The sequence below is a fragment of the Centropristis striata genome, chromosome 8 (assembly GCF_030273125.1).
Source record: "Centropristis striata isolate RG_2023a ecotype Rhode Island chromosome 8, C.striata_1.0, whole genome shotgun sequence".
In the NCBI taxonomy this organism is placed as follows: domain Eukaryota; kingdom Metazoa; phylum Chordata; class Actinopteri; order Perciformes; family Serranidae; genus Centropristis; species Centropristis striata.
In genome coordinates, this window is record NC_081524.1 from 13,490,946 (window position 1) to 13,518,230 (window position 27,285).

The 27,285-nt window shown below is 40.2% G+C and overlaps 1 protein-coding gene across 1 annotated transcript; it reads right to left on the reverse strand.

The window, feature by feature from the left end:
- Positions 1-1,077: 1,077 nt before the first annotated feature.
- On the reverse strand, positions 1,078-26,310 carry fam171a1 (family with sequence similarity 171 member A1). Its single transcript, XM_059339596.1, has 9 exons — positions 26,032-26,310; positions 19,453-19,680; positions 18,581-18,673; positions 15,097-15,255; positions 13,843-14,019; positions 8,539-8,655; positions 7,936-8,050; positions 7,164-7,281; positions 1,078-5,641 (listed from the first exon to the last, which is right to left on the reverse strand). Exons 1-9 carry the CDS (start codon positions 26,141-26,143, stop codon positions 4,097-4,099), a joined length of 2,664 nt encoding a protein of 887 aa, XP_059195579.1. The 5' UTR covers positions 26,144-26,310; the 3' UTR covers positions 1,078-4,096.
- Positions 26,311-27,285: the final 975 nt, after the last annotated feature.

Sequence of the window (27,285 nt, forward strand, 5' to 3'; positions counted from 1 at the left end):
TCACAAAATAATTAGTATGTCAAAATAATGACTTAATTTCTCAAAATGACTCAATATCTCTATGACTTTGTATCTCAACATATGGACTTAGTCTTGTTACTATGATGGAATGAAATTTCTCAAAATTTATGATAAAATAATGACTTAGTATTTCAAAATAAGGAGGTTTCTCACAAAAAAAGACTTTGAATCTCAAAATAATGAGAAGCATCCTCAAAATATTAATTATAATTAAAAAATAATTTTATGACAGTTATCATTTCTGCAATACGAAGTCCCTAATTAGATTTTTTTAGCTTTGATTTTGATCTGCCATCTTCCTATTTTTCTATACTGAATCGCAAGTTTGATATATTATTTCGAGAAAGTTTGTCATTATGATATGAACGTTTTATTTCATCACATTGGTTAAAATGGTCTTTCATCAATATAATGCTAAACCCGTCTTTGATGATATTGTATTTTAAAGGTGCAAATCCCCCCCAAAAAAATCACAAGTAATTTGATATAATGAAAAAACAGAGTTGTTTTTTTGCACACCATCACATTAACCAATGAACATTTTCCAGATCTCTAGACTGTAAAACATAAACAGTGGGAGAAACCAAAGGCTTTTCATTTATGTAAAATTATCCAGCTCAGTATCCAATATCAAGAAAATGAATTCAAACACAAATTACCTGTTTTAATAGTAATTTACTGTTAACACTCAAGCTACAACTAACGAGTATCATTATCAATTAATCTGCCCATTAATTTCTCAATGAATCATTTGATCAATTAAAGATATTCAGTTTAATATTAAATAAAATAGAGAAAAGTACAAAATCTCTAAATTACTTTTTTTCTGATTTTCACCAGTTAGTAATCAATGCGCTCTAACACTTATCTTATTTCTAATTTCCTAATTCGCACATTCATACCCTAAAGTATTGACACAATGTATTTTGGTGAAACATGTTGTGATGGTTGGCATTTAATCCTTGAAATCTTCTTTTAGGAGGAGCTTCCTAAAGAAGACACAATCATAACAAATATTCAATTCTACAAAACACAGACACACACACACACAAATCATTCCAGTTTGGCGGTTTATTTAGAATAATAGGCTTCAAATATAATGTGAGCAACCAAGTTTACACACTCTTAAACTGGAGGTTGCTATGGGTTACTATGAGAGAAGAGGCCATTCACAACACCAACTCACACCTCATTTTGAACCGGTAGAGGAAAAAGAAAGAACTATACACACGCTGTAATATGATTGCTATAACTATATGAACCTTGAGTGGATGTATGTTTATTATTTGTCACCTGGACACACACTCAGACGACACAAACTCACAGCCAGCAGCATCGCTGACGAACACCACCACCACCACCCAGACGCACACAAACACAGTCGAGACAAACATTCACTCCACAAAACGCAAAAAAAAATAAGAAAATGAACTGAAATGACCTGCAGTTTAGCTTCACATACAATCACACATAGCTTTATCTATCCCGTGCCACACTGAAAACTTCTGTAAATCCCTAACTGCTTACTCTAAGACAGATTGGTGCTTTGCTGATTACTGTGGAGGATTTTACGATTGCAGCAGCTGGTAGACGTTTTCTGAGATGTCTGCAGTGTAGCTTGTAATACGCTAGTGCTGAGGAAAGTTTACTGCATGCTTTCTTTCACAAGTGGGAGAGAAAGGGAGGGCTGAGGTAGAGGAGAAAAGCTGAAGGCAAAAGAAGGTGAGAAATAAATAATCTGTTCCACAAAATTCGATGTAGAGTCAGGTTGTTTAAAGGCACTTGGAACATGAGGAAATGGTAAGAAAGTAAGGTGAAACACAGCATGCAAAAATAGTTTGGTATCAGGTAAAACTTATGCAGTTTTCTAACAATAAGGCGGGTGAAGAAGAAAAGCCCTTAACATATTCAAAGAAATAAAAATAGCCTATTTTTCGGGTAAAATACTTCATGTTGGCAATTAAAATGATTAAAATTACAAAAAGAAAGGCATCTCAAGCAGCCGTATAAAAATGATGCATAGCCTTCGGAGCAAAAATATGCCAGTCAGTGGTTCAACAATTACAAAACCCTTCATAATACACCTCACAATTATTTTGGGTGGAACTACAGTTTTGCGTAGTGGTATTCTTACCCACCAGCACAGTGGTGTGTCACATTATCTGTTGCAGTGCGGATAGTGGTTTTATTTCTTCACTCCGAAACTGTTTCTCCCCGCTTTAGATCAGGTAAACACCCATACAGCCTTCTGACCAGCTAGATTAAATTCTAGCAACATACCTAAAACCATTCAAAGTACACGATTCACATGTTTATGACAGGGCTGATTTTTGTGCAGAAACACGCTAAAAAGACTTTTAATTTCCTGTGAAAAGAGTAGAATAAGTTGTCGTGTTTTGCACAGATGCGCCACTATCTTAAAAATTAGGGTTATAAGCTCACTTTAAAGAAGTGTAGTGTGTTCCTTACAGTCAGTGGGGGCCAATATGGCTCAAGAAAAAAAAAATATCCTGGAGTCTTTCATTTGTGAGAGCCACCCATCATCTGTTCCTACAACAGTTCCTTTATGCTTACAAGGCTATTTATAAAAAAAAGGCATATATTTGTTGTGCATAAAATATTCTTGCCTCCAACGTCCATTTGTCTCCTTCAGGCAATGTTTACATCATTCCTGATGCGTGGTCGGTTCATGTGGAGTGTCGTAAGGGTGACAAAAGTGGAGAGCAAAAGTGGTCATTTCATAAACCTGGATGTTCATGAAGCATCTGTATAATAGACTAGAGGGGATCCCAGTGCTGAAATATTTTCTCAGTGCTCTATGAAGAAAAACTAAGGGCTTCAGTTCACGTTGTGGTCTGGGCAGAAGAGGGAGAGTTCACATTTTTTCAAGTCCATCTCAAAGCAAAACTGACATGCCCGTATGGACAATCTGTGTTGTTGTAATTGCTCCACCTGTCCACACTAACAGCAAAAAGATGCCTTCCTGGAGTAATATTATAGGAATATTTTATCCGCAGGGTGATCATATTAATTAAAAACTCTGCGTTGCCTGGAATTCTTGAAGAAAACTGTTTTTTTCTTGCATGCTTTCATCGCGACAAAGAATCTAAAGGTCGAGTAAAATTCTTGATGAATTGAAGCAAGTGATAGTGGCGTTTAACAGCAAAACGTATCAAAACGTCTGTTTACAAACTCTCATGCAACTTGTGCAGAATAATCCAAGACTGTTTATGCAAAAGTTTTGTAAATAATACAATTTTTTGCAAGAATACATGGGTTTGGGAAGTACTGAGCATTTGACTAACTGGATAAATGAGACTTGAATCATACTGCACGAGTTGTGGGAGAGTTTGTAAATGGATGTTTTCATGTGGTTCTGCTGTTGTTAAAGCGGTAAACCCGTTTACTTCAAGATATTTTTGTTCAAAAGTTTTCTTCATGAATTCAAGGTAACATGGGGTTAATAATTTATAAATAAATGTTCATTTTTGGGGTAAAGTATTCATTTAATGACAGCCAAGGTTCTTGTTGGACTGACGATTATCACTGGATCATTCTGATACCGAAGAAAACTTGAAGTATATTTTTCTTGGATTTCTAAGGAATTGAGGAAACTTAATTCATAATGGATTAGAAATAATGATAAAAGGAAATGTAATTAGTGTCTGTGTGTGTTACAATGTGTCAGATTTACTCAGAGAATAAAGAAGAGTTTGATATTGGACTCAAATTGTGGTAACTCACCAGTTTTTATCTTCTTTTAGATTTCGTTGTTATAACTATCAACTTACTTTTTATGTTTTTATTGTAATACCACAATTCCCTGTTGAGATTAATAAAGTTATATGGCCATTTGAAAGACTGTAATTTTGGGAGATCCCCACTTGATTTGTCTAACTAGCAATTAGCTTCAGCTGAATCAGAACGAGGACTGTGGATTTTGTCCTCTAAAAAGGGCCAATATGTACAGGAGGAACAACAAGAGTGATTAAAGTGATTCTGATGTACATATGGGGATGTGAATTTTCCATTTAGACAAAAATGTGAACCTCTCCTTGAAGTGGTTGTCTGTGGATCATTTAATGTTGAAGGCCAGCAGGGGTCGCTCCTCTCTCTTCTGCCAGGGACTCTTCTTCTCCTCCTCTCCGTCCTCGTGTGCTGCGTCGTCATCAGGAGACACCGACAGCAGCGCATGATCAGTCCTGAACGTCTCTCCCTCTGGGGTTGGCAGGGGAGGAGGAGACGCGGGGGAAGAAGAGGAAAGCGAGGGCGGTTCCTCTTGTATCTGTACCTCCACACCCCCCTGCCCCTCGTCCCCTCTCTGACCCTCTGCTTTGTCTGACAGGATGGCTGTTTTACTGTCCTCTGGGCTGCTCTTGGGCGACTCCTCCTCGCTGCCTCCGACCTCCAGATCGTCCACATACACCAGCTGAGTGTACGCCATGGCTGGTGCTGTGCTCTTTGACCTGTTAATCTCTTTTTCCTCCCGTCCCGCGTCTCTCCCCCTGCGGCTCACTCTCGGCTCGTTCAGGTCCACACCAGAGTCCAGACTGGCATCGTTGCCATTGCCGCGCCTCCCACCGCTGCCACTACCCTGCTGACCTCCTCCACCTGCTGTTGGGTTGCCATGGCATCCCGCCCGCTGCAGGTCAATGTAGGAGTGGCGAATATGAGCGTTGGAGCGTCCATCGAGAGAGACGAACCAGGCTCGTGGGTGAGGCAAAGGCTTCCCTCCTCTGAGCTCCATTAAAGTCTTTTCAGCCAACAAGGTGTCCTCAATGTTTATCTCCACCAGACCTGTGTCCCCAAGCGCTGCGGGGATGGACAGAGACTCGGAGAGGCCGAGCCGTTCTCCGTCACCCTGCTTGGTGGGACATGGGGTGCAGTCCGTGGGGGGTTGCCCCAGGGGCTGCTGGGAATGTGAGGCATTGAGCTCAGCCTGGATGGTCTCCAAGTCACTCTGCTGGTCCGTCTGCAGCAGGAGGGCCTGTCCAGACAGGGGGTGCTCCCCAGGCAGGCGCATGTAGTGTGCCGGGATGACGAGTGTAGGACGCACCCGCGGGTAGCCTTCTCCTCCACTCAACAGGTCAACAGAGCCGCAGCAGAGCAGCTGGCCCGGCCGGGAGAGTAACGGAGGACTGGGGCGCTCCAGGTGGTCCACAGAGCGGGACAGAAGGAAGTCGGGAGCTCTGCACTCACATCCCTCCCCCCTGCTGGGGGAGTGAGGAGGAGAACAAGGGGAGATGAAGTCAACAATCCCGACACTGCTCAGCTGGTTAGCAGACAACGGACCACGATTGGCTGACGACAGTGGATCCGAGATGGGGTTGCTGGACGAGCAGACGGAGGTGTATGATTGACGGTAACCTCTGTCTGTTCCGCATGAAAGGGCAGCCTTTAACTGGAACGTCTCCACAGACTGCCGGTTGTCTCTGCTGCGAGGCGTCAGGTTGCCAAGAGATGAGCCGTGGTGGCTGTTGCCGAGAGAGGAGCGGCTGTGTTTGCTGTGATGGATCAGGCTGTGTTGACGATGATTGTCTTGGTGCTCGTATGAAGGAGGCTTCAGCATTGGTGTGGTCATGTCGGGCTCAGTCGCTGTGGAAACAAGTTCCAGCTGCACCTAAAGACAATTAAATATTGTGAGAGAAAAAAAGAGTGAGAATTTGAATATACTCAATGCAAAGTAAACAAAGACACAAACCACAGAAAACATCAACTCTATCAAAGTATCACAGACAAAATAAGTAGGTGTATCCCCGACCTAGACATTTTTTTCTCTTCCAATTGATCCCCCCGTGTCTAACATTTGTGTAGCTATAGAAAAATTGCAAAAACAACAAAATGATTAGTTGTTTTCAGAATGGACAGCCTGTTGTATAGGTGTGGCGCTGTCCATAGTACTGACACTGCATGGAGGAATACACTTTTGGGCGTAATTTTATTCCTGTCATCATTGGGAAGTGAAGGAACATTCAACAAGAACTCGCAAATTCATGAAGTATTCCGTACATTGCAAGTGCTACAATCTTATGTCAGTGCTGTGAATAATAAACCTTTTTTGGTAACACTTTACTTGAAGGTATCGTCATAATAGTGACATGATACTGTCATAACTGTGACATGACACAGTCATAAACGTGTCATAAACATTATGTCAATGTCATAAACGTTTATGACTGCTGTCATTAAGTGTCATTCGGTTTTTGTCATGACAAGTTGACATTCCTTGGGTTGTCTTGATTATGACAACTTGACTTTAATCAAAGTGACATTACCACAAAATGTCTTTGTCATGGCAACTTGACATAAACAAAATATGTTTCTATATTTGTGTTTATGGCAAGTTGGCATAATGATTATTATAATTAGATGTGCAAGGTTACAGACCAATTCTAGCACTTGGTCATAGATGTTTGACAGAATACCGACAAGATACCCAAAACTGACTGTCATGACACCATTATGACGCTGTAATGAAGATATTCTTTGACCTCAAGTAAAGTGGTAGCATTTTGATTTGTCATTAACATATCATGAAGTATAAACTGACAGATACAATTACATATGACAATATTTTCTTTTTTTTTGTTTTCACTACTATTTACAGTACAATAAATTGGAGGAAGGGTTCAGGAGTAGCAATCCAGGACACAAGTTGTCATAATCAAGACAACCCAAGGAATGTCAACTTGTCATGACAAAAACCGAATGACACTTAATGACAGCAGTCATAAACGTTTATGACATTGACATAATGTTTATGACACATTTATGACTGTGTCATGTCAGTTATGACAGTATCATGTCACTATTATGACGATACCTTCAAGTAAAGTTTTACCCATTTTTTATAGCCTTATATTGTTTTAAGTTAGCCTTTCCCAGGATCAGATCCTCCAAAGATTTATATACCGTAACTTACTCTGCCATCGTTATTTATTCACATACACTATGAGGAATGCTTTTCAAAAAAAAATAGTAAACAATTTTATTAATAGGCTGATATTTACACTAAAATAAGACTATATGTGATATGTCTACATATATTTGGAGAATCCAAGCAAAATATTTAAAATCAGTGGGCATGTACTCCAGTGCATTCTAGACTAGCGATTGAACTGTTTTCTGAAAGGCGGACAGACCTCGTTGCTAATGAGGTTGAGGTGGGACATGGAGGTGGCCTGGTCCCTCTTACTGCTGTCCAGACCAGAGGAGAGGGTGAGCTTGCGGTGAGACACTCTAGGCTTCAGACAACGACGCCTACAAGACAGAAACACAACAGATGTTATGATTCAATTCAAAGATTGACTTCAAATGCTTTTTCACAACACAAATAACTCTATATGAGCAGGCACTTAATTGTAAAACCGGTACCAGTGCTCTTCTGCAAATAAAAGCACTCAGGGATTTCTGAGTACTTGTGCTGAACCGGTCTCTTTTCTTCACATTTAATTAACCAACCACTAAAGAAACTTTCAATGTGAAATTTAATTTTGTAGGCACTGATATCACAACTGATGGGTGGATAAGGATAATGTGCCACATATAGACAATAAATAAACCCTTTTAAATTGATCATTCTGTTAGTGTCATAACACTTCGGCTAAATGTTGAGAATTTGACAGTAATCTCAGACATGACAATGGATGCTGAAGGGATGCAAAAGGGGGTTTCTTAGCAAGAAAAAAGTGTTTTCTTTGCTGGCAGAAAGAGCAAAAACTTTTCAAAATCAATTCAAAAACATGTTCATGCTACTGTATATTCATAAGTTCCATACAACCAGTCATAAGAACTGACTCGTATTAGTGTGTATTCCTGACACTGACAAAATAATGCCTTTGTTCCCTCATTTTGCCGACAAATGTGGCGTCTTCTGACATGTGACTCTGACTCTGTGGAAATTGTTTCACACACCTGCAGTAGTACAACAGGAGGCAGAGCAGGCAGAGCAGGATGAGAGCCATGCCTCCCAGGATCGCCAAGAGGAACATGGTGTGGTACGTGCTGATGTCCTTCGCAAACACTGGACCTGTTGAACAAACAAGAAGTCATTAACAAACAGATTTCCAAATGAAACACGTTTTGATACGGCATTCTGGTTTTGTAGTTGCATAATAGTTATAATAATTCGCACATTAAAATGTCATTACCTACTCTAACAGTGTGAAAGATACAATACAGAGTGTAAATAAAAAAGATAAAACGCAGGGCTTCGATGTGAAGTTGAATTCCTAAAAACTAAAAAGCCGCCACACTAATTGGGCTATAAAAAGGTTCTGAATTACGAGATGTAAAATGTATCCGCATGTCAACATTACTCTGTTGATCATATCATCTGTAGAATTAAAACAAGAATAAATAAAGCCAACAAACTTTTCTTTCAGCAGGCAGACAGACCAAAACAATGTCATTCCTCATTCTACATACAGTACATGAGCACCTTTATAACATGACAAAATGTGTGTTTGTTTTTGTTGTTTCACAGTAAATATAATCTGAGTCAAAACATTCTCTCACCTGAGTGAAGTGGGGACATGGCGGCCACCCAATATCCCAGCTGAGGAGCGATGTAGGTCAGACTGAGCTGGTCTCCCTCCCGCTGCACATGACCCAAACTGCTCTTTACCCAGGCACCTGCACACACACAGTGAGCCGGTTCAAAGAGTGCAATAGCGACGAAGCGACAACTTACATTTAGTTATCTAGAAGTTATTCATGTTGACAAGCAGAGTTTGTTAATGTGAGACAAGTACTCATCAAATCATTACAAAATTAATAACTTTTACTTTGGGACATTTAATTTAAGACCTTTTAACACTCTGAACCCCACTACTTGCTGGCGGATTTAAAATACATGTTTATTTAAAAAAGATTACACAATTTATCATAGGAAAAAACTGTAACGACAAAAATTTGTGTCAGATGTTCAAATTTCCAACAGTCGTTGAATAAATCATGTGACTAATAATTTGTCCGGAAGAATAACCACTACAACCACAGTTCCAAAAAAGTTGGCTTGCTGTGTAAAATGTACATAAAAAGAGAATGCATAACATCCAGAATGAGTGACAAACACATTTCCCAGTTACAGCATTAGATATCTTGTCTTTGTACTGTATTGTAGGTTGCAAAGAATTTGCAAACCATTGCATTCTTTTTTATAATGTTGTTCACAGCATCCATTCCCTCAAAATTACTCTATTCTATGTGTTTTATTTTGCAAGAAAAAAAAACATTTGAGCTGACCAGATCCGGTAAAAACAATAAATTCTGCACTCCTCAGTGCAACTGGGAAGCCATGAATGACTCAGCTGAGACCACCAGTCATGTGACAAAAACTCAATTCACTTCAGCTGAACTGCAGACTGTTTACACGGGGCAGAGGGGAGAGGACAAGAGAGGTTTTTAAGTGGACATAAAAACAATAATATGTATAGCAAGTGGGCCCCCTTTTTTCCCAAATAATGCTTACAGTACATTAAAAAAACATTGTATGTATAGATTAAATTTTTTTCCACATTTTGTAAAAAAAAATCATTTCCACTTGTGTATTTTATTCTTTTTTTATGACTTATAATAATTGTACTTCTTCTTTGACTTGTTTATTGTAGTGAAAAACGAGGCCACAAAAAAAAGAAGAGGCCACAGTAAATAAACTGTTATGGGGAAAAACATCCTGAAACTACTTGGGGTCCAGAAGGTTCTGCGGTTTATTTAGAGGAATCCGATTTCAGACTTTAAGATCCTTTTGAAAATGCAGTTTCAAGCTCAGCAGTCTCAGAGTGCAGAGTGTTTTGGCAGTACGTAACTCTCCCACAGGGAGGCAGCATGCACAGTCAAATGTTATGGAGAGCCAATGAATAGGAGCACAATAGCAGCTCCAAGAGTGCCAGTACCAAAAGGCCCCACAACAAAGCCAGAGTCACTGATTGATTGGCTCACAGTAAATCTGCTCCAAGAGGAAACATTCAGTTGGACCTTCACACTTCCTTTACTTTGGGTCTGTGGGCAAACATGGTGAGAGCCACTTTGTTACTTTGTTTATGGTCAGGAATCTGCATCGATCTTCAGGAGGGAGGAAACAAAACGGGAAGGAGAGGATATTCAACGAGGAAAGAGAAATATATGAAGATCTTGGAAGGCGGGAAAAAACAAAACAAGCAGAGGAAACAAGAGCGAACAAAGAGGACGAATGGAAGGAGAGATAAGGGAAAAGAGCACAAGAAACAGAGGCAAACAGAAATGAGAGAGGCTGTGTGACTCAGCACCACACACACACACACAAATACACACACACCAGTCCTTCGCCCAGCCCTGCCAGGATTCACCCTGGTTCTGTCTGATTGTTTCCACAAGGGAGTCCTCTCTCGCTGTGACTGACCTGTTTAATAGTGACATTTAATGACTCTGTTCCCACGCTTCAATACAATACACTGCAGAGAGTCTGGCAACTGCTTAGACGCAATGCAAACATTTATAATGTCAATACAGCCTGTATATTACTTCTGCTTCTTGCCCATTCATGCAAAGTCAACACAGCTGACGTTGGGTCTTTTGTTTCGTTCATATAGTCGTCAGCTCATCTGCAGAAGCTGCTTTGCATCATCAACTGCTTTCAGGACGAAGGAGCGTCTGTTTACGAATGACACGCACACAAACTGGTGAACTCGATCTGTTCCAACATGACATAATTTTGCCCCATGCTCCGTTAACATGTAACAATACATTAGAGGTTGTCAGTTATACAAGAAAAACTGGTTTGTGTGTCTCTACATGTGCACACTTTGTAAACAAAACTGAGGTTCTTTGTGAAGGAGCTTTTATTAGCCTGAAGTAATCCTCCAAAGAAGAATCAGGCGAGTTTGAAAAGATCGCTCTTTGTGTCTGTTTTCTATCAGTAAAGTCGGTTTAACACATACGTGACCACACACACACTTTTCACACACTTAACGCTCAGTGAAGAAACTCAATCAGGAACGGAGTCTGTCTGTTGTGATACTTATTTGGTAGGTTGCTAAGGAACATGAGATGTAGCCCGGAGAGGGTCCGGGATGACTTCTGTTGTGGAAATACTTGCTGCTACAGGCTGTGTGGAGGCTACAAGTGTGCGTGTCTGTGTGTGTGTGTGAGTATGTTCTCTGAGCTTTTATCAAAGCCCTTTTTATAAGCTTTGGCTGTTGCTACTTTGGGCACTCTGAACTGTGCCTTAAGATCTTAAAACCATCACAAGGGCAAAGATGGTCCAGATTTTAAACATTGACCTGATAAAGTGTTTTTCAGGGTAGGTTTAGCAAAACGCTAGTCTCATTACTGCAGTTAAGACATTTATCCCAAAGAGACGTGGTTTACCATTCTTGTGAATGTTCTTCAAGTTTGATTCAACACATGTGTATTGCAGGGGTTTATTGGGCAACAACTGTTTACTGCTTCTTGCAGATTTCTCTTCTAGTTGGCTGGAAGATCTTGAGAAAAAATGTCACTTTTAAAAGGGAGTTCCTTGTACTTGTTTCAAATGGCTGGGACAGGAGAATATGTGATAATGCATAACATTATCCATCAGTCAATACAAGAACGATTGGTTTGAGAGGATCAAACTACAACTGAAGCTATTGATTATTTTCATTGTGAATTCATTTGTTGAAACATCAGAAAACACTGACATAGTGAAAAATACCCACAACACAATTTGTTGGGTATTTTTGTTGGCAAATCTGACATATTCAAATTGTTTGATGATCAAAGTGACAGTCCCTAACCCAAAGGCATTACATTTACAACCAAAGAGTAAGACAAACTCACCAAAGTTTATATAAAATTTTAAAATATTATGCAAATTATAAGGAGCTGCTCGTAGTGACAAACGCACAAAGAATGTGCAACCAGTGTGTGTGTGTGCTGAACGGATCAGCAGCCAAAATGACCGCTAATATTAGTACTAGCTAACTTGGTTAGCACGGGAAAATTGTCATTAGTAAGTGAATAAGTGTCTTTAAGTCCAACCAAACACTGAACATTTTAATCGATCGAAATGTCACAGTTAACTTTAATGAACTAATAAAGACATGAAAGGGTCAAAGTTCTAGGACGAAAACATAGAAATGTACACAGTCCGCCCAAAAGCATACCCTGCTTTATGGTCTGTTGTCAACTCTAAATGGGACCATAATATGCTAAATGAACACCATGCTGTATTGAAGAAGACTTTTAACTAGCAACTGAGACCATAAACTTATTGTGAGAATGTGTAATGAGGTAATAAATCAATTGAGAAGTAGGGTCGGTTTCCTATCGAAAACATAATTCTTTAGTCTCCCCCTGCTGGTCATTAGAAAGTATGCAGGTTCAAGGCACTTCCACAAGTTTGCCATATTAGAAGGTGATGTGTTGTGATCACAGCTTGTTTCTGCTGCCCCTAATTGGCCAATAAGGCAAGTTTTGCAGGTTCTAAAGATGACTTAAATGATGATTGATTGATTTATAAATCAAATTTGCTACAGATTACTCCATTTCCATACAGAGTTATTAATTGTCTAAATGTGTAGGTCCTGACAGAGCATGAAAATAATGTACAGTAGATCTGGAAATGTGAGACTAATGTACACAGAGAAGGATGCTATGTTGGGCAGACACTTCTGACTCAACTGATGATCTAATCACAGTCTTTCAGCTCAGCTTGTCGAAGAGGAACTGGGTGTGTCACAGTGCGGGACGTCTGACAGAACAGATTTAGGTTGCTGCAATAAATCAGAGGGTCCAGAGAGGCTTGAAGGGTCTCTGCTGTTGGAGCCAGCACCGCAGAGCTCTTTGCTATTGTTTAGTTCAAGACTTAACTGAGTTCCAGCAGATTATACATCCATGGTACAATCTTGTGATTTGTGGCAGTATTTGTGTTTTGATTTGCAGATTAATGTGGCACCGCATGTTGGTCATTTTTTATGACTTAATGAATAAATTCATTCATCAGTCAGACAGACACACAGCTATGAGTTGTAACCTGGCTGCACTGTATGAATGTGCACGTGGCCTGTATTAAAAAACACTCTGAACCCCACAACCCAACATGTTCTCTTTTAAAAAAAGTAGCCAAACTTACACCATTTATCAAAGCCAGAAATTGTAAAAACAGAAATTATTTTGGGATTTTCACATTTCATATGTTCCTTGAACGACTCGTGTAAAGAATGCGTTTGTTAGGAAAAATAACCAAATCTATGCTTAAAATACTTGATTTAGAAAATAAACGATTTGCACTAACCATATCCTGTAAAAAAGACATTAAATTCTGTGATCCAAAGTGCTAATGGGAAGATATGAATGACTCCACTAAGACCAATAGGGGTTGGAGGGAGAGGTTGTAAAAATGTAAATGGTTTAATATCCATAGCATATAAAAAAAACATTATTTCTCTAATATTGGTTACTCTTGCGGGTAGTTGAAAATCACTGTATATATATAGGTTCTTGCTTTATGGCAAAAAAAGGCTATTCTTGCTTTTTTAATATTACTGTGTTATACTGCACAAAACACATTTTGGAGTTTACAACATCTAGCCATGATTGTGCCGTCTTCATAGAGGTGCAGTGAATAATGACAGCAGTGAGTAAAATGTGACAAACAAAAAACACTCTGAAATGTGTCTCAGAGTGTTAATTCTCCTATTATAATAATTTCATTAATCAAAGTAAATATATTAAAGTACTTCACTATTAAAAGGGTTACTTCTTACAGAGCTACGTGTATAATACAAACACAGATATGTAGATGCCAAAACTTTATGCTTTAAAAGTCAGAAAAGCTTTTGTGTTTCTGTAAGTACATACCCAACAACGGGTCAAATCTCCAAGCAGGGATGCGATCATTTTCCTTCAGGCCGCTGTCAGCCGGCAGGGGGATGGAGACTGTGATTGGTTGATACACCTGCAGCTCTACTCCGTCGCTGGCCAATAGGTGAACAGAGATGGCTGCAACAGGAGTCAGCTCATAGCTCTTCTCAGCCCCTGTGAGAGAAGCAGGAGAGCGTAAGAGAGAAAAATGCAGCGGATAGGAAAGTGAGTGGGAGTAAGGTGCACAGGAGGGGGAGCAGAGAAAGGAGCAGACAGCAGGGCCGGCGGGCGGGCGGGGGGGGAGGTTACATGAAAAAGTTTAGATAAAAGGAGAGTGGTCAGAGGAAAGACAGACAGGAAAGAAAACAAGGGAAAGACAGGAAAGAAGGAAACGGGGTGGAGAGTGAAAAAGCTGAGAGACTGAGGGTGGAAAAGTGTCACAAAGCTTTGGTATGCTGGTGTTTCCTGAGTGAGAAGGTGAGTGCTGTGGGGAGGGGGCGCTTTTGGGGGGTATTCAAGCTGAAGGACACACAAATTCATAAAACACATCAAGACATGGATGAGACATCACTGCTGCCAGAAAGATGCTGGCTTTACTCTGGAAACCTCCACATACAGTTACCAAGCCCCATTGGATTAACACATGCATTGACATAATAAATATGGAGCTTTCAGTGGCAAGAATGCACGGTGCTGGAGCTGATACTATTCTAGCATGGCAAACAATGGCAGATAAGATCAAGGAATTGCTGTAATCAATACTTATATTTGCATTACTTGAACATGGTCTCTCATGTCCTGTAAGAGTTTTATAGAGATCCAAGTTGGGGGGGGTGGGGGGTCGTCGCCTGGTCCCTTTTTATTTTTAATTTTAATTTTTTCCTTTTTTTTTTTCTTCTTCTTTTTTTTCCTATTTATTTCATTATTATTATTATTACTATTATTTTCAATTTGATTGTAATGTACCTTTTAATTTTATCGGACTGCTGTACTTGTTCTGTCTTTAAAAGCAATAAAAAAGTTGTTCACAAAAAAAAAAAGACAGGGATGAGACTGCCTGAAAGCGTGCAGGCTTGTGTTAGACAGAGAGCACACACAGGAGTGATTGTGTTTCAGGAGGTCAGATGGAGAGTCTCTCTCTCTCTCTCTCTCTCTCTCTCTCTCATCAGCTCTCTCTGTCATCTGTACCCGTCTCTCCTTGGCCCTGTTTCTACGGTCCAGTCTGTCATCATGTTCCAGGTCGAGTCTCACCTGCGCCGCTGCCGCTGATGACTTGCAGGTGGGGAAAGTGCTGGATGTGCGAAGGGGAGCTGGCCACTGTGAGCAGAGCAGTGAGGTTGGCGTAGGACGTGTTGGAGGGAAGAGTCAGAGCTCTACGCTGGAAATGAACACTGGGCTGATGCTTGAGACCTTGAGGAGTGAGAGGCAGACAGAGACGCGTCACAAAACATCTTTCATGTTTAATGAATCCAGTTTTAGGAAGGAGAATTTTTCTTGTCCTCTTAGGTTTGTTGCTAATCATCAAAATATCCCAGACTTAGTATACAGTATTTACTATACAGAAAATATTTCACTGTTTTTCATAAATGTGGAATTATGTGAATACACCGGCATTTAAAGGATTAAAATTAGAAGAAGAAGAAGAAGAAGAAGACTTTATTGATCCCACAATGGGGAAATTCAACCTCTTCATGTAACCCATCCTTTTTTACACACAAGTGAACACAAGGAGCAGTGGGCAGCACATTACTGCGCCCGGGAATACTAATGAATATTTGGTGGTTATGACCGGGACTGATGTTGGTTAAAATATTAAACTCATTGAAAGTGGGAAGTAATAATAATATATATCATTTTATGCTAATTTTATCCTCTAAGGACATCAGAGCAATTTTCTGCTCAATTTTTTGAGGCTAAAGACTTTTTCTGGCATGTTGTCCACATTTAGGTTAGTTGAGGTAGATAAGATACATGGGGAGAGGGGGATGAACTGCCAAAATTAAACTGGAAATGTTTTAATTATTGAAATCATTCTTAAATATCATACTATGAAGATATCCCAATTTTTTTTTTTCTAGTTAGGTTCTTTATTTTTTGATGTTATACGAATAAAGCAAAGAATTAGAGAAAGAAAATTGAACACAAATGCAAAAGAATAATCACATTGCCTAATAATGTAACAATGTATGTCAATAACAGGCACATACTAATACAAATCTTGTAATTTTGTCACTTGTGTCATTACTGGTCATCACACACACCTATAGCTGCCAGTAGCTCCTCACAGCTCACTGATTTGTTGAACAACTGGCTGTTGGGACACAAACGCATTACTTGAAGCCTGACAAGATTTGCAATCTTGTGATCCTGTGATTTCATGGAAATATAACGATGGAAGATTTTAAGGGATAAAAATGAAGTCAGGAGGTTTTATCTCACAGCCTCAGTCCATCTTGCACACTGATGTTGTTCAGGATGTTTTACAAGGCACTTTTCTACTCCTCGTCTTCTCCTAATGCCTTGTTATAAATTCAGCCATCAAATTAGGCTTAATGGAGGCAACTCCAGATCGATACAGTAGAGATAATACCTTGCATGACTTTTTCTCTCGGACAGCTTGATGCTACTTTCTGATATTTTGCCGTTCAATTAATAGATGCCTTTTCATTTCTCCCCATCGCTGCCTTCCATCCAGTCTCTGCCTCCCATTAACAAATTATACATAAAGCGCAATAAACAGTGAAAACTGCATGTAGTACTCAGCAAGGTGATGTCATTGTGGTCGGACTGTACCGAGTGCACATTCCTGAGCAGTGAGACACACATCCAGCTGTATATGGGTGTTCGCTGGGTTTCTAGTTGTACTCTACATGGTTTTGGCTCTGCAGTGAGTTCATCTTTTAACTTTCATGTTTCTGTCCGAGGATTTTTCTTGAAGTTCAGGTGTGGATGTTATTTCCCCTCTGCGGCTCTGTTTTTCTAAAAGGAAATGACCCCGTTTCTGTTCTTTGTGTGTTCTCTTCCTCGACTCTTCTTTTCTTTTTTCCCTCCACTTTCCTCTCACCTCATCTGTTCCTCCTTCTGTTGGACACTACTCTGCCCATCCCCCTTTCTCCCCTATTCTCTACAACTGCTCCACCCACAACCCCACTTTCCAGCACATACTGTATCATCCTCCTCCTCCTGTTCTCCCTCTTTTATTCTCTTTCCTCGTGCCACATGCCAAGGTTTATCACTCCCCTGGGCGCCCCAAGTTCACAACATCGTGACAAACAGTGTCGGACAGAGAGCAGAAAATACACTCCACTCAGGCGCGTGCTTTGGGCAGTGTGTACTCAAGAGGTTTACATGTTAATGGTGTCTGTATATTTATGTGTCTGTGAAGTTTTTTTTCTGGCAGACAACACAGCTGACACATTAAATTACTCCCCTGTCGGTCACAGACACACAAAAGACCCAGCAGACAAAAGAGGCTATATTGATTCTGCCTGAGTGAGAAAGCCTTATCTAATATAATTACACACACCTTAACAAAGAGGCAGACTAACAAAGACAGCCACATGATTTGTATCTGTGCATGTGGGGACAGAGGACGGTGGACTTTTATTCAACAGTAGGCCAATTAATGCCAATGAAGGGCTAATTATTTTCCGTTTTTATTTGAACACAAATATGTTAATTTATCAGGGTTTTCTTTTGTTTTTACAAAATGGACAAAATAAATCAGACGAGAACTCAAGTTTATCAATTTATTTGTCTTGTAAATACAGACTTGCAGAGGATGCATAGTCAGAAGCCTGATTTTGTTGATAATAATAATAATAATAATAAATGAATACAGCTGAAAATACAACACCTTTTAGATGCATGGAAACATAAAAATCTGGGGGAAAACAGATTGAAGTATCATTCTCGATCTTGAAAAGCAGTTTGTAAACAAATCAAAAACAATCTCACCTTTAGTGCTTATGTAGCTGTTCAGGAGCTTAAGATCACTTTCACTTGCAAGCTTTTTGATCCCACCACACCACATGTTATTCATAATTGAGAAGTTTAACCTCCTCTGCAGAGGACGATTGTGTGATATGATCAAAAGCCCCATGACAACTTCTAATGGTCCTTCTGGTGAGAACTGGATGAGACTAGTTTAAAACCATTCTGGTTCTATTAAAATATTTGGGTGTTTTCTGGTAAAATGAACTAGAAAGGTAACTCAGTGCGTGTCTTTCTCCAGAGATACCCACTGGATTGTCTGACCATGCGAGCAAAAACAAAGATTTATTCATATCCTATCATGCCTAGCTTGAGTGAACCATAACATATTAGGTATGGAATTGATCTGAAAATGCTACAGTTCAGAATAAGACCAAACTTTTCTGTCAGTTCTTATGTCAGTTTCTGAACCACAACAGAGGCCACAATGTGGCCTGCAGTGTAATAGGAATGGTCTGCTTTTTATCCTAGCCAAATGCCAGAAATATCATCACTATGTGATTTTTCTTCCCAATAAATTACAGATTTTAAAAGTTGTGAATCACCAGAACCACGACAGGTCGTTGAGCATACAGCACAAAAAATATTAGACCGATGGGTCCGGTAGTATGAGTGATGAGTGAGATGAGCTGCAGACAGACATATACACACACAACAAACTGCTCCTCCAGACTCACGCTGGGCAGATAATGAGCTGAATACACACAGGCAGGAAAAGCCTCCTCACACACACAGCATTTACCTTGTAATCCTGAAACAATCTCCACAACATCTTCATACACCGTCAGAGTCGCAGCTCTTTCTGGTAGCAGTTCCAGGCTGATGGAAGAAAATACTGGAACACAAATAAGTACACACACACACACACACACACACACACACACACACACACACAGACTACATTAAGGGAGAGAATAACTCCACAATCAGATAAGAAACAAACTGCAGCAATCTACCTGGCCACTTTACTGATCGCTATCCGACATAACAAGTCATTAAACCATCTTTATACATTTTTAATAGTCCTGCTTTCATCCTGTCTGCTGTGCAGGACACAAGTCTGACCCAGCAAACTGCAGCAAACTGCACTTCTTTCCTCTTCCTTCCTTTCTTTCACTCCTCCATTGTTCAGAGCTGGTAAGCGTGATAATCCAATTGGCCGCCGTTCCGTTGGCTCATAATAACCCCCCCCCCCCCCTCTTGTCTACCTCCCCACTGCAACACACTCATACACACACCAACACAAACACTGTACTGCTGCCTCCTGGGGGGTATTTTGTGTGGAAGTGTGTGTGTGTGTGTTGAAAGGAAAGCTTAAGCAGCCCCCTTGCTGGTTTTTGGCATCTACTGTAATAAATTAGTAATGGAGCACTCCACTCATCATTAGCTCTCACACCTGGCACAAACTCTCACTATTTATATTTTGCAAAAGCATACACACAGTGAACCGGCTGCACACAATCAATAACCTGCAAGCCCACACTCCCAATATGGCCATTTCATAATATCCTTTCTGCATTTGTCCTAAAATAGCTCCCAGGCTCTAACTCACAGACACACACACACACACAGACACACAGACACACACACACACACACACACACACACACCTACCAGGTAACCTGGAGGGAGTCCAGGGCACAGAGTTTGGCACATATCCCTGTTTGGTTGCGGTGACGACCAACGGTGTCCCGAGGCGGTAGTGGAAGCGCAGGAAGGTGTTGCCGTCAGGTGATGAGGTTTCCGTGGTTACTGGAGTGTGGTTGGTGAAGAGCTGTATGGAGGCTCCTCCCAGGGGCTGGTGGGTGCTGGCATCGCTCAGGTGAACCTTCAGAGTCACCTCTGTGAACAAACAGAGGGAGTGTTGGTGTGAAGAGCCCGCAGAGAGGAGTGACTTACAGACTTTAAGCACAGTGGAGTTATAATTACTGCGGTCCGAAATACAGTCATCGCTTTAACTGAGTTTGTTCCAGTGCCAGGCCCTTTGCCTACAATCCAAATCCGGGCCAAACACAAAGAGACGGCCATCCTCCGACTGTTTCCTGGACTTCAGCCAACAGTATTTCCTCTTTAAAACAATGGAGCATTTCCCTCTCTCAAAGAAGCCTTGGACCAGAAGGGGAAAACATCTATATATATATATATAGAATATAAACACCTTCACTAATGGAGAGGATGAATAAAATAATTTACACAGACTGCCTGTTGATTGATGAACACTCACGCTAAAGACGCCTACAGACTGAAAGATAAAAATAATCCTACAAGATCACTGCATGTCACATTGTGTGATGGGTTTATTAAAGTCTACAAATCCTGCGTCACACCGATGTTATTTTACAGATAAAACAATTAACTAATTAACTGAGAAAAGTATTATATGAATTGAATTTATTAGATGCTGCCCAAGGACAAAAAAGCAATGCAAAAACAAGTATGTCGCCAACTCATGACATAAATCAGTGCTGCTCTCTTGATTCGAAAAAAAAAAACTGATACGGATACGGAAAAAAACAATCAACCAGCTATCGTGTAGTGCCGGCAATTTCATGCTTTAAAAAAAAAAAAGAGGAAAAGGGAGTTTTAACTAGAGGACGAGCACTGTGGGATTTTTGAGATCAATGTTGATTTTAGGGTGGCTAATAGGATTTGAAATAAAAATTTTAATACAATGCAGATAATGGAAAATACTCAAGTGAAGTAAGTATTTAATACAACATTGTACTTTAGAAGAGAATCTGAGTAAATGTACTTTCCACTGCAGCCACACAAGGTAAAAAAAACAAAACAACAACATCTATTTACTCCACTGGAGAGAAACAGTTCAAACACTGTGAGGTCCATTTTTACCACAAGTGGAAAAACAAACAAAAAGTCAATTTTAGCTTTGTATCCCAAAGGTACGATAAAAACAAACTTGGTACAAAAACACTATAATTTAACATCCACATAAGCTATCGCTCTCCCTCTGTCTTCACACATGACAACCTAAACCCTGTTTGATCATTGGCTGCTGGTTGACCCGCGGTGACCTTTCAATTAAGGCTGAAAGGGTTTCTTCGTCCTTCTCCCTTCACCTAAACATGTCCACCTCCCCCATACTGACTGCAACTGAAATTCGCCGTAACTCTTTCTTGTAACCCCACCCTCCGTGACACACACACACGCTAACAACACATACATACCCCTGGCTAGACTCAGCCCCCTCCCCCCACTCAGGGATCCTGCGGTCAGCGAGGAACCACTCTGACAAATCTAGTGAGAGTTCAGCCTGAGTGCAGCAGGCTCCACCTAAAAACAGAGCGCTGCACCAAATGATACCTTTGCCTGGGTGGAAGTCAGGAGGTTTGGCAGGCCAACGTGTCAATTTCGGACCATACACATCATTACTGTGAAAGGTCTGGTGTGAAGATGTGCTCTGTGGCTGCTTTCTGACCCTTCACTTCATTCCTTCCATTATTACATTTGCACTGCCACAGAAAACAAAAAGATGTCTGACAGAAAAACTCCACGCTGCGTTAAGATTTGGTGTGTATGTGTGTCAGTGTGTGTATAGGAGAGATCATGACCTCACTTCCTGTCCCACTCCCTCTCTCATGCTGTTAGGGGTACCAGCTGTGCTCACTTTAAAAAGAACTCCCATGGGAGGCTTCAGATTGACAAATGCAACAGTCCCCCTCCCAATCCTCATCCAATTAATCACTACTGCGGTGACATCATTGTTAAACAAGCTAGGAGTCTCTAGGAGAAGATGTTTGGCCTGAAGAATGACGGAGGACCTCGATTCTGCAGCAAAACCTGCACCTCCATAACCGCTCCTCGCTGTATTGACTCCTTATCTCAGTGTGTTGAGCACCATATGGAGGATAAAAGCATCAAAGAGAGTTTTGCCTGACCAACGCTGCGATCTCAGACCAATTATCTCAGGCAGCAGCAGCCAAAGCAGCAGGGTGGTTGTGTGTGTTTGTACGAGAGTAGAAAGAGAGAGACCCAAGAGGAGAAACTAGAGAAGACAGAAGTAGAGTGTGTATGTTTTTCAGCCCACTACAGTTTGAATGAATGTGTGTTCGGTGTATTAATCAGAAGTTACAGGCAGGCGAAGCATTCTTGCACCATGAAAGTGAGGTGTGATAAACTGGAAATGCATGATATGGCTGGCATCCATTGGGTGTGTGAGGGGGTTTGGTGTTCTTCCAAACAGAGGAGGGGGGGGGGAGCAGATGCTTTCTACACACAAGGCTGAGTGGAAAGCTTGCCTGTACACAACATCCAGTAAAACAGTTGCTGCTCATTAGGATCAGTGGTTTACCTCATGCTTCTAGAGTTCAGGGTGATATTGGTGGGGGAAGGAAACTAAATTATCTTGTTTGTAATCACCAAACATAGACAAAATATGTTTCCATCCACCTGTTTTTATGTGCATTGTAAGTTTGCACCAAAAAAATCTTGAGCGGAAATGCTAAATATTTTAACCTGAACATCCAATTGTGATGAAGTGTCTAAATTCAAAATGTATAATAATGAATACTGGCATCTTGCTCCTTGTGTGCTCTCGCTGCATGTCTGTGTAGGCCTTGGAAGAGCTCTGATTAGTGATCTTTAATTACTTCATTTCCAAAGACCCTCTTCTTCTGAAATGATTTAATGGCACCCAACTGGAGAAAATACTATGTGGAATCGTTTTGTTTACGATCCAATCTTCAACAAATCACAGTAATATGTTGAGTAGTGTGGGAAGACGCTAACAGCAAACTCATTTTGCACCATCTCGAGCAGGAGCACATGGTTGAGAAGACCATGAAAAAAATCATGTGACAAGAGTGCAAGGGCTCTTGAAACACTGAAGCTGTTTAAATAACAAAGTGATGTATTGTTAGATATCTAAAAAAGTCTGAAAGTCATTTATCACATTTGTTCAACAAAAAGAAAGCAATGCTTTCAAGCATTGAAGTCTATGAAAACTGCACCAACGCATGTCCCTTTAACATCAAGCTCTAACCGACTGTTTGTGCCTTTCTGGATGTAATGACTTGCTCAACCACAGCAAAAAGAAAAACTCAACGACTGAAGCTATTTGTTTACCATTCAGATAAATACCAAACATCTGACTCTCAGTGTGGTGATCCTCCAAAAAAAGTAAATAGGCCTTTCAAAACTGTTATGGGAACAAAATGAGGAATACACAAAAGGTCAATGTGATTAAGTATGAATCATCAACAGGGACAAAAGGGAAAAAATGGAAAAGCATGTTGCAACGTGCAACATGTGTAAACGCAGAAAAACACACACACACGCACGCACACACGCACACACACACACACACACACACACACACACACTGTTGAACTGAAGTGCTGCCATTATAAACACAGAAAAGGGCTATCAATAGATGTTCGGCCTGCTATTTTCCCTCATCTGGATTAAAAGTGAGATTAGATAACGGCCGTTAATCCCATTAACTCAGCAGGAGGGGATGCAGCAATTAGGTTACATCATAATGTCTCAGGCTGGACAGCAAATGGACTCTTCATTCTACTCCAGTAAATATTCCTGACTACACACTGTACCACACAACGCCTTGCGGCTGCTCTTTGGCTCAGGAGGTTGTTGACCAGCTCCTAAATTGATGCTTTCTCATGACCTGATGTATCCTCCCCAACTTGGATCTGCTGTTAGCACTCACACCGGCATCTTGTGATTAAAATCAAGCTCAGCTAGCTGGTGACAATATGATTGGATTGGTCTACTTCCTGGCAGCCCTTGTCCAGTAGCTCCAGTGAATGTTTGTCTGCTCGAGATGCAATGCCATGCCTATTATGGGCAGCAGCAGTAATGTGAGTGAGATCTATATCCGCGGGTAGATTGTCTGTCTGGCTCCACTCATCCATGTTGTCTACTGGTCAGACCAGGAGAAGTCCTCAGTATCGACCTGAACATAACCCCCCTGGGTACAACTGAAGGTCAATCTGAGGCAAAGTGAACGCCAGAGAGAGACAGAGAGTGGGAAAGAAAGTGAAAACAGAGAGGAGAAAGAGGTCGGGACAGACTATACCTTGTTCTTAAGCAGAGTTTGTTGTTGTGAATTCAGCTGATTTTCGTGGTGCAGAAAAAGCCTGATGACAAGCCTTAGAGCAGAACTACATCAAAATCTAAGCATAAAATTACAAAATATCAGAAACTAACTTGACTTTGTGAGGGGAACTGGTGCTCAGTGTTGCTTTTTTTAGACCCTGACTGATTTACAGCATTAGTTACTGTATGTTTACATTCATACTTGTACTGTAAACACAGTTGTAGTGAGAGGACCAAATATAGAGCAGGCAAAAATGTAAGCTAACACAGATGACTGTGATGTCTGCGTGCTTGTGCATGCAAGTGAGAGATAAAAGTGACGGATGTTGCTCCGCTTTAATAGTTACTATGACAGGTCAGCTTTGAAGTCAGTGACTGAATTAGACGGCAACAGATTATTGTGATTCATGCTGGCTTTCAAACTTTGAATGAGTCTGCTGCTGCAGTGACAGGATTCCCCCTTTATACACTGCTTTCTGCACACACAAGAAACTTTTCCTTAATTTGATTTTTTTTATCTCTAACTCTGTTTTGGATTGAGCTTTTATTACTATTTTATTCTATTGTTTTACTGTTTTTTTAGTATTTTATTGTTTTTATTGTTTTTATTTATACCTATTTGTGTATGATTTATTCTATTTTAATAACTGTACAGCACTTTGGTCAACTGAGGTTGTTTTTAAATGTGCTCTATAAATAAACTTTGACTTGACTTGACTTGATTCCGTCTTCTTCTGTAAGTAGTAATATAAAGCATAAGACAAAGCAGGAAATCATCACATTACAAAAGCTAGAACCAGAGATTGTTTGGCAAGTTTGATTAAATAAATTACATAAACAATTAATCAATTATCACAATTGCTGATTTTGAGATAATCTACTATTTGCTTCAGCTCTAGTTTTTTTTTTTTAGCTTTGCTACATGTTTTGTATAAATGCACATAATGTATAGTATTCTTGTTTTAAAAAGTTACTTATCTGGTTGTTGATGCATATATTTGTCCTTCTACTTCTGTACACTATAATTTGTATTTCATTTTGCACTACGTGCACTTTGTTTACCTCACATGTATATATGCACAGTTTAAAAATGTCTCTCATAGTTTGCTTTTTAATTAAGTAGGTGTATGTAAGACCTGTATGTTTCTTTGCCTTTTTAAAATCTTGTTTTAAATTTGCACAGCTGCTGTAACAGAAAAATATCCAATTGGAACAAATAAAATACTTACGTTTACTTTCTACTTTTAACACTTTAATTTCCCTCTGTGGGGCTTCAGTAGAATTAAGTTTATTTCTATCTTATTTTCTCTTATCTTACAAGTGACTTATGTGAAGTTGAGTAGAAATAAATATCCTACTAAGATGAATAATTAAGGTTATTTTTAAAATAACTTTGAGTTTAGGACTGGACAAAACAAAATCTGAGTAGGTCAACTTGGGCACTGGGAAATTGTGATTGCCCACTATTTTCTGACATTTGACAGATGAACTGATCACTTGATCAATCGAGAAAAGATCCATTATTTGCAGCTCCAGCACAAAGGCCAAGTAAAAAGTTTGAGCTTTGTTTGAGCTCTTGTACTTGCTTTTGTTTGACACCTGAACAAGGTGGATGGTTGCAGTCACTGACTTGAGGACCTTTTGGTTAGAAACAACACAGATCAGCAAAACAGTAATGTCCTTTCGTATAAAACGTAAAGTTAAAACAGTGCAAGCCCTTTAATATTACAAGATGTATACATTCTCCTTCTTCCCAGATGGACTATCACAAAGAGAGAGAGTGTTTCTGAAATGCTAAAAATGACAAATCACAGCAGCTGGACTCCTCTACTGCATTATTCTGGACAATATGAGGACATGTTTCAGTCACTACCACTAACAAAGCATTTCGCAGATATATAGCTACACCACATTGAAGAAACACTATTTTGAAAGGTTATCCAGGGACATAAAACCATGCTGGATCACTAGCATTGCAGGGAAGTTTTCTTATGCTCTTTCTGCCACCAGCTAACTTGCTAATGCTAGCTAACTTTAGGTCACATCAGCATCCGAGCAGGCTAGCGGCACCATTAGCCACTGAGCTCATTCTTAACGACAAAATGTTCAAAGCACTTTTACCTTCTGTGGCCGTGTCCTCCGGTAATGTTTTGGCGACAGCTCTGGAGGAAAGGTGTCCCAAAAGGCAGAGTACAATCGCAGCGGCTCGTCTCCAGTCCACAGCCCGCATCATTGCAGATGTGTGTATCAAGGGTTGAAAAAACAAAACAAAGTAGGAGCCAAATCTTTTGCTTTTACTAACTCACTGACCGGCCACATCAGCGGACAGTCGCTTTATTCCGCAAAGGAGGTGACACTCCATGTTTAGCAGCATCAGCATTCCTGTTTTTTTCGCCTGTAAAGCCGTGTTTCCTCTGTGCCGTTGTGCATCCCCCGGCCCTTGTGCCGCTCGGTCGGTTTTTTTTTTTCATCGACGGGTCAGAGAGGAGGAAGACGGCCCCATTCCTCTGAGCCACATGCCCCTGAACAGCACCAACAGGCGGCTTCTTCCATATGCAGTACCGCTAACATCTGCGGTCCTCCAGCGCCATCTGTCGGCCAAATGATGGAAGGTTCATTATAGCTTTTACAGTTTTTTTCTCAGTCGCTTTGGTGCATTTCACACATTAACATTTGCACAACAGTTAATAGATTTCTCAAAACAATTAGTATTGTAGCTGCCGTCAGAGACAGTTATACAGTTTAAGTTCATTTTATACTTTGAGTCAACAATTAAATAATTTACTTTAAAAAGATCATATTTTTGTTAATAATATATTTTAAGTTCATGATGCACAGACAGGGAAAGATGTGTATTCCATAGCGGAACTAATGTTGTTATGTTAGAGGGGTGGGGCATTATTCAGACGCACTCTACACAGCACAAGAGTAACAGCGCACCTGGCATGTTAATTAGAAGATGACGATAAGAAGATGCTGAATAACGATACAGAGTGAATAAGACCCGACTTTGAAGTTTCCTTTCTTACTCCCTTTGAGTTAACGCGGCCAATGAGCTATGTTTACGTTATGTTACACATGTTTAAGATGCTCACGGAGTAACGTGGTGGGTTAATTGCGTTTCAATTTATGTAAAATGTAAACAAAGCATATTCTTATTTTATTAAGTAAATCGAGTACATTATGTAAGGTATTTTTATGTTTGGAAGATATTTCTTTAATGTTATTCTCTATGGAAAACGCTTTGTATTATATGGCACTCACTTTATGATTTGTTTATTTAATTTATCTAGTTCTCACGGCATGACGGCGATGTGCAAATAAATGACCGTGCATAACAGGAACAACTTGTGTTCGTGATTTCAACTGAGGGAG